This window comes from Archocentrus centrarchus, chromosome 16 (genome assembly GCF_007364275.1).
Source record: "Archocentrus centrarchus isolate MPI-CPG fArcCen1 chromosome 16, fArcCen1, whole genome shotgun sequence".
Taxonomy (NCBI): domain Eukaryota; kingdom Metazoa; phylum Chordata; class Actinopteri; order Cichliformes; family Cichlidae; genus Archocentrus; species Archocentrus centrarchus.
Window position 1 is genome coordinate 6,060,676 of NC_044361.1, and position 9,034 is coordinate 6,069,709.

The 9,034-nt window shown below is 39.1% G+C and overlaps 1 protein-coding gene across 1 annotated transcript in view; it reads left to right on the forward strand.

The window, feature by feature from the left end:
* bbs9 (Bardet-Biedl syndrome 9) overlaps positions 1-8,487 on the forward strand; it is a 182,720-nt gene extending 174,233 nt beyond the window's left edge. The window contains exon 23 of the mRNA XM_030749748.1: positions 8,277-8,487. Within this exon, the coding sequence (XP_030605608.1) occupies positions 8,277-8,324 (48 nt within the window). The 3' untranslated portion in view covers positions 8,325-8,487. The remainder of the gene's footprint in view (positions 1-8,276) is intronic.
* The last annotated feature ends 547 nt before the right edge of the window (positions 8,488-9,034 follow it).

Sequence of the window (9,034 nt, forward strand, 5' to 3'; positions counted from 1 at the left end):
TCCGTCGCTAACACGGGAAGCCAGGCGGAACATGTGGGCTTTGAACACGGTGCAGATAGCGTTACTCGCCTTATCTAATCAACACACTGACTTTTGTTGCTGTGGTTTTTGTTTTTGTTCCATGAGGAACAAACAAGTGTTGCATTCTAAACTCCAGTGGTGAAGTGCCTTAATGTACTGAAAGCAGCGTCATTCAGAATCTTGCTTTTTAGTCAGGGTAGTCAAGATGGTTTAGCTTTAGCAAGCTTCAACTGAATTACCATAAAAGGAACCTATTTCCTCTGTGTACGCTCAGTACTGCTTACAGTGTGTGCAGTCGTGACCCTTTTCTCTTATTCACAGCATGCATCAAACCCCCTGCCCCCTGTTTTCTACATTTCTGCACACTATTAGACACCTGTGCAGAGGATTAGTGTTTAAATCCATTAGTGATCTTTCTGCATTAACCATTGGTCAGTTAACATTATTTCTTACTCTTTTTTTGTCTTTAATAAATCTGCTAAAGATCTTTTGAGTTGTTGTTCAAAGAAGAAAAGGCTAAGACAAAAGCTGCAAAGAAAATGCCTTTATATTCCCAGAAAGTTCACCTTTGGTTCAATGCCATGTTGTATAGCACTGAAAGCTGCCCAGTACCACCAAGCAGCTTCCCTGCAGCAGCTGGGTGTTCACTGTGTTACTCATTCACTTTTCCCATCCACAGTTTACCATGGGATTTGAACTGGCAACCACAAACCCAAATCTGAGTAATATGTGTGCATGAAAAATGATTCCATGACAAAAAAATAGTCATACAGCTGAGGTGAAGTTACCACAATGGACCAATAAAGCGTCTTTGTTCAAATTAAAATGTTCTGAGATGAATTTGGAAATTTGGAAACTCAAACTAAGGTTGGAGGGGACACACCACCACATACCTCAGTTACATAGGGTCTACTAAGAAACCACACAAAGGCAATCACATCATTAGGGAAGCCAGTTTCTGCGTGATTTCCCTTTTTTTTCCTTGCTGAAAAGTGTGTTCCCTAAAATGAAACACCTCCTTAGTAATTTTGGTAGAACACTATTATAATAGATTTTTTTTCCCCTAAGGATTATTCACTCTAACCAGCGATGTGCAATGCAAGAAACTACATTACCCATGATATCCTGTCAAACAGGTTCCATCCAGACATGGCTGTAGCAGATTCACATGGGGTTAAAAAGGCTGTGCCTGTTTAAGTCCTGACAAAAACCACCAGACTTTCCAGGTAGCTCATGTCCCACGTGAAAAGGGCTTAGCGTCACTTCCATCCTGGCGGCTATGAGAGATGTGGAGTACAGGTTTCTGCACTGTTTAGTCTACACACTTCCACTTTGTTAGTTTGTTGAAGTAGCACACTGACAAGATGTGACCTGACCCCTTTAGATTTCCATACAGGAGGGGAGCTGCCTTCTTGTCTTACAACGTCAATGTTTATCAACTCATTGCTACTGCTCCCATGAGGATCCGGCTCCAACACACACTTTTATTTCCGTCTTTGAGAGTAAAAATGAAAACCTAAAAAGGTGGTTTTCATGAGAGATGGGAAATGGTTTTGGCATATAAATACTTTGAAGGTTTTCAGAGATTTGGTTGCTCTATTTTTAAAGTGCTACAAAGAAGTGTTATGCTACAGACTCAGGGTCCTACATGAAAGTATCATCTATCATTACTGTCAGAGCTCATATTCACTATGGCTTCCGTTCCATTAACATTTTTGTAAGACCTACCTTTCTGTGAATATTAAAAAAAATTTTAATAAAACAATAAATTAAAAAAACACTGACATCAATGAAGTCATAGTACACATTAAAAAATGAAGTGATTCAAGATGGGAGAGGAACAAAGTGAAAAACAAATGCCACTAAAACTTCTATGATGGACCTTTAGTGAATGAAGTGCTGTGACAGTGAAATATGCACGATAACAAGAGTAAACTGTAAGCAGTGCAAAATCATTTTCAGGGAACTGTCCATTCAGCACCACAAAACTATAACACAAGAAAATAAAGTGGTTTGTTAGCCATTATTAGCTTATAGCAGTTATACAAGTGTGGCCACAAGTAGTGATTAAAAAGTGAAATTGCAGCACAGAACTACAGAACACATACGTCAGGTCATTTGGAAAGGTTTAGCTTGCATCTTTCCTACTGATACTTACTGCATCTGGGTTGCACTTCTTAAAAAAAAAAGAGAGAGAGAGTTCAGGAGAAACAAAAAATGTATTTTGAATTTGTTTTTGACAAAAGAAGTGTCCTAGGTGGACACACCTGGGACACAGCCAACTGTGGTGCCCCACTTTACAGGATTGGAGGGTCACAAAGGAACATTTCCTTTCTTCTTGCTTATCTCTAGCCATGCACTAAGTTTTGGTTTTGGTTCTGAAGTATCCAAGATTTACCTTCACTCACATACTAAGAGGTGAATGGAAAATAGTTTGCAGTGATCACAACAGTGAAAAATGATCTCAAAACCTGGGAAACAAATGTAAAACACTGTCTAAATTCAGCCATTTAAGAAACTTCCACCTTCTGCTATGCCAACAGTCTTGCCAAGTTAATCTTTTTAATCACAAAAGAAAAACTTTAAAAGCTTACGTGGCACCCTCCTGTTTGTAATTTACATGTATGACCTGTTTGTGCTGTGAAAACAAGCCCAAGAGGTGAGGACTGTGGACCTTTGACACCAAACAAATGAGGGTTTGACCCATGCCTCACATGATGATTGTTTACCTGCAGTCTGACTTCATCGGTAACCACAGATTTACCATCAGTGTTAATTTGAATGGACAATATTGGGTTACATTCTGAACTCTGACACCAAACAGAGACGTTTGACCCAAGTGTCAGATTTGACTGTCATGGTTTTGGGTCGTTGGACGTTCTGGTTTTGTTTTATTTTGAATATTTTCTGGTAATTCTTAATTTGATGTTATTTGGTACTCCAAACCAAGAACTGATCTCAGTTCTTGGTTTGGAGTTTAGTTCCATCACATTAATTCCCTTGTATTAAGTTCATTTGTGTCTCTTTCCCTGTTTAGTTATCATGTTTCACTTCTTGTTTTATTTTATTTAGATTATTTGTTCTTTGTGCTTTGTGTTCAGTTTTACTTTCCCTTGTCTCGTTTTCCCTGATTGTTTGCACCTGTTTGTTTTCCACAGCTGTATCCAGTTCCCATTTTCCCTCAGTGTGTATGTTTAAGCCCAGTCAGTCCTTCATTCTTCGTCACTGCATTTGTTATCCCCTCCTGTCATGTTTCTGGCAGATTTTCCTGATTTTTGTACCTTTTGGACTCAGTTTCTTCTGGATTATTTCCACAGACTATCATTAAAAGTATGCTTTGAGTTTTCATTCTGCCTGTCCATATTTAAGTCTGGATTTGGGGTCCACATCCACACTCATCATCATCATGACATTGACTGGCTTAATTTCAGGTTGAACTTACTTTCACGGTAAGGGTCAAACCACTTACACTGACATTTTCTTTTTTTCTAGCCTTCAGGAGAAAAATAACAAAAAATATTTTTGTGAAATTGTTTCATCAACTGTTTTTTTGCTTTGTTGGCGATGACCTTTAATCTCAAATCTTTAAAATAATTACATTAAATTAATTTTTCATTCGTGACCTTTTGTAGAACATATTCATTGATACATAAGCCATTCAGTCCTCATATTGATTTGATTAGCAGAGAACCACACCCTGTGGGTGACGTCCGTGGGTGACGTCTGCAAACCAATAAAAGTTAAAAATTAGTCCACATCCTACCTTTAATACATAAACATGTTTCATGTGAGCATGTTTCATATGAAACATGCTCATATGAAACATGCTCACATCCTACCTTTAATACATAAACATGTTTCATGTGAGCATGTTTCATATGAAGCTAAAGGCCAAGAAAATGTTTAAATTGCTAAAGCTTGAATGAAAATGGGCCCTGCAGTAGGACAGTGATCCCACCAAATCTACAACAGAATCACTGAAAAAAAAAGAACGTTAAGACGTGTATAATTGAAGGTGGTTCTACAAGCTATTGAACCATGAAGTACATGAGTCTATTCTGTTATCCTGTTATTCTGCTGTTGTTCTGTTATCACCACTGCACCTTAAAACCATTTCAAATTGTTGCTGTTATAGTAGAATGATGCTATACCTGTTTTTGTTTTAGTTTGAGTTTAGTTTAGTGTATTCTTATTCTATTTTACTTATCCTAGTTTATTTACTTACTTACTTATTTATTATATTTATTTGTTTCAATTCTATTTTATTTATTATTCTAATTCTATGTTTGAACTACCACATACACCGAGAACTACATGACTGTATCTTGCTAATGTAGCTGTAAATTAAAAAAAATAAATAAATAGAAAAATTCAGCTTGAGTCTTGGCATCTTTGGTGGGACTGGTCTGCTCAGAGAGATGGGCTTGCATTTGACTCTAGAATACTTTGGTATGCAGAAAAGGTCATGGTTGACTCTGTGATTGCAAGGTACTCAGGTTCTGTGGCTGCAAAAGCCCCGGTCATCACCCCTTCACCACCATGCTTGACAGTTGGTTTGAGGTGTTTGTGCCAATAATGCTGTGTTTGGTTTTTGTCAGACGTGGTGCTGTGCTTTATGGGCAAACATCTTTGGTTTTGTCTGTCCCAAGGACATTATTCCAGATGTCTTGTGGTTTGTTCAGATGCATCTTTGCAAACTTAAGCTGTGCTGCCATATTCATTTTAGAGAGAAGAGGCTTTCTTCTTACAACCCTTAAAACCATATTTGTTCAGTCTTTTTCTAATTGTACTGTCATCAATTTTAATATTTAACAAGCTAACTGATGTCTGTAGAGTCTGACATGTAGCTCTTGGGATTTTTTGCAATTTCTCTGAGCATTGCATAGTAAATGGTAAATGGACTGGACTTATATTGTGCTTTTCTACTCTACATCAGCACTCAAAGTGCTTTATACAACATGTCTCATTCACCAATTCACACACACATTCATATAAATGTCTAAGTGCTTTCTATCTAACACACACTCCGATGAAGGCACTGGGAGAAACTGAGGGTTCGGTATCTTGCCCAAGAATACTTTGGCATACAGACTGGAGCAGCTAGGGATCAAACCACCAACCTTCCAGTTAGCAGATGACCTGTTCTACCTCCTGAGCCACAGCCACCCACATCACAGTCTGACCGTGATGTGAAGTTGCTGGAACATCCACTCCTGGGAAGATTGTGGCAGTGTGTTAACATACACATGAATGCTCCAGACCAGCAAACTGCCAAAACTTCTGCTTTTTTTTTTTATTATTATCTTTATTTTACCAGGAAGTCCCAATGGGAATCTCTTTTATACAGGAGACCGGAGAGGTGCTCACACTTTCTGATGATCGATTAATCAAGTGCATTTGATCAGCAGCACCTGGCTGCTACTTACCCTCTTAATTCCTCTGGAAGCGGAAAGGGTGTACTTAGTTTTTCACAGGACTGCATGGCATCTCTATTCATATGAAAATCTCTCAGATCCAAATTGTGCTCATAAGCGATACAGACACACAAATGCAATACAAACTCAGACTGCCGGTATCTGCAGCTCAGCTGCTGAGAAGTGATGTGCAGCCTTGGAGGAAAGTGTGTATGTTATGGTAGCCAGACAGTTAGTATCCAGTCTGGATTAGGCTGTCGCTACAGGATCACCAGACACACCAATGGCGTGATCAAAAAGATGCATATAAAATCATTGAGTAATGCATATTGTCAGGGTTTAACAGTCATGCAAAAATACAGATGTGCACATATGTTCCATTATATTCATATGCATGTGCTTTCTTTCTGGCCCTAATTTCTTTATAGCTTCAGTTCTTAGATAGAGACACACCCTCACCCAACATTTCTTTCATGTTGAACTATAAAAGTTCTGAGGTCACCGAGAGAGGCGGAGGGGAGAATTTGCATGCCAAAGTGGAAATTTGCACTTTTGCAGAACCATTTGTGGTCAGCTTTCCCTGTGTTTGTGCTCCCAAATTATTTGTTCTCACTTATTCTGCAGAAGCAGATAGATTTTGTGTATTTTAGTGTAAAGTGGATGAGCACAGTTAGGGGTTATGTAGTTATTTGGAGCTAATTAGACCTTGTTGGGTGGGTCTACTTAGAAACACAAGTGGCTTAGTGAACCTTCTCAGTAGGCACCTATTAAACAGTTAAACAGAAAATCAAACAAAGTAGCTGCAGACCATAATCTGTATTGTATTAGCATCCATGTTTGTTTTCAATTTCTTGCCCATGTGAGCAGGTTTAGCAATGAAAGGAAGTTAACTGATGCTAAAAATGCCACTTTTGAGCAATATAGAAAACTACATACTTACATAAATGTGGATAAGACTAAACTACTGATTCTGCTCACTTAAAAATCTGTGTATTGTAGCCGGAGTCATTTGTTTTTTTTTGTTTTTTTTTTATTGCATTCATTTGTTTTCATTGCAGACCACATGTCCAATGTGTGATGTAGTGGATTCATTTTAGATGACTGCCATGTGAAGTCTAAACTTCATTATTTAAAAAAAGTAAGAACTTTTCAACTATTTGCAGTACACTCTTGTAGGACAGGCACTCATCTGCCACACACACACACACTACCAGAGTCACTCTCTCTCGCTCTTAAGCCCTAGACGATGAGCTCTCTGATTAGAGCTTCCCTCTGGAGTCTGTGAAAACACACAGTCTTCAGGGAGCAGTCTGTAGTCTCCACCACATACATGCAAAGACAGATTCATCCGCACACGTAGACACAGGCAGATATTCTAAGAGGCGGCTCTTGTATTGTCGCTTCCATATGCACGCACACACAGACAGATACCAGGCTGTAGTCTCCAGTCTCTAAACCCTCTCCATTCTCATGGAGATAAGAAGTGTGTCTCTTTGTTGGCAGACGCCCGTCCTGTTATCATCTTATCAGAAAGCCAATCCAATCTGGAGGAGGCTGTGCTGCTGTGTGTGTGTGTGTGTGTGTGTGTGGTTGAAAGGTCCCACTCCTGTCTTCAGTAAAGTGGGGGTCCTTTGTCATGCAGCAGGTGCTGTTGTTGGTCAATTTATCTTAATTTTAAAGACCCATGAGAGCTGCAGTGTATTTGCATCACTCACACAGGCGGATTGGGTAAACATTAGTTAATCCTCATTCTCAGTCCTGATGGACTTAAACTACAATCCATCTAAAGCTGTATTTTGAGGGAATTTGTGGCACATTAACATTTTGAGTAACACAATTATCTTTGCAGTCTTTATTTGCATCTGTCCACATGGCTGAATCCTTTCTTCTTTATTCTGTTTGCATTTTGCAAACAACCAATCTGTGCATCCCAATCAGAGCTACTCTGTCAGCATCTAAAAAAAACTCCATTCATTCCTCTCCAGAACATTGTGATTATGCTGTAGCTCAGGCGGTAGAGCAGGTCATCTACTAATCACAAGGTTGGTGGTTTGATTCCTGGCTGCTCCAAAGTATCCTTGGGCAAGTTACTGATCCCCCAGTTGTTCATTGCAGTGAATGTTAGAAAGCACTCATGTAGAGTAAGAGGCAGTATATTTACCTATACTGTATTTTAACAGATTCACATTATAATTGTTATTTTCGTTATTTTCTACTTCTGTTCGCAGACATTTGAGTAAATACTTCCAACAGTCACCCTGAAACCTTTGCACCGCCACATTGGTGTGATTAGGGGTGGCTGTGGCTCAGGAGGTAGAGCAGGTCACCTACCAATTGCAAGGTTGGCAGTTCAATTCCTGGATGCACCGGGCTGCATGCCAAAGTATCCTTGGGCAAGATACTGAACCTCAAGTTACTCTTTGACGCAAGAGGAGTGTGAATGTTAGATAGAAAGCACTTAGCTGCAGATGGAAGTCCTTGTGTGAATGCAAACGTGTTGTATAAGCGCTTTGAGTGCTCAGAGTAGAAAAGCGCTATATAAGGTGTATATTGACATGAAATAGTACAATTGCTACTTTTTTTTATCATTTGTATCTGAAATTGAGAGCAGTTTAAATTTCAGCAGAATACATGTTCTTGTATAATGTCAAACCATCTTGTCAAAGCTGCTTGCATCTGAGAGATGGGCACATGTCCTTCAGCAGCCATCTCACTCTCAACTTATCACTTGGGCTGATAACTGGCACTGAATGTGATACACACAGTTGTGTTTTTGAATAAGGAAGTAGAAATATTTAGCCATATATAGAAATATTAATTTTTTTTTCTTTTCTTCTTCAGAAAAAGAGAAGACAGAGGTGTCCAAGGAGCCATCAGAAGGTAGTCTAAAAGAAGAATCAAAAGGTGCCGAGGAGACCATCAAGGAAGCAAAAAAGGAGAAAAAGGAGTCATCGAAGGAGAAGAAGGAATCCAAAAAGGACCCAAATAAAGAGGTTAAAGAGACCAAGGAGGAGGCAAAAAAGGAGTCCAAGAAAGAGTCGTCTTCCTCCAAGGAGAAGGAGTCATCAAAGGAGAAGAAGGAGAAGGAAAAAGAGAAGGAAGGGAAGGAAGCAGGGGACAAAAAAGTGTACAGGAAGTCCTCAGTAAAAGTGAAAGAGAAGAAGAAGGAGCCAGAGGCTGCGGAGGGTTAACAGAAATGGTGCAATAAGCTTACATGATATGCAGACATATTCAGATACATAAACAAAACATGTCTGATCACCGTACACATACAAATATGCACATTCGGGAGCTCACATGTATAAATATATATATGTTTATATACAGTGTACATTTAAACATATACAAAGCCATGAAATTCTGCAGCACACTGATACATATTCTCATACAGTATGCACTATAAATACAGTAAACAGATCACGTCTTAGTAGCAAAAGAATTTCCTCCTAGACGAATATTTACATTCTCTAGTAATAGATAATCTCTTTCTCGCTCGCTCTCACTCACACACACACACACACACACACACACACACACACACACACACACACTGCTGATCCACACCACATCCAGTAGTTTCGTTGTACATTCTGAGTGAC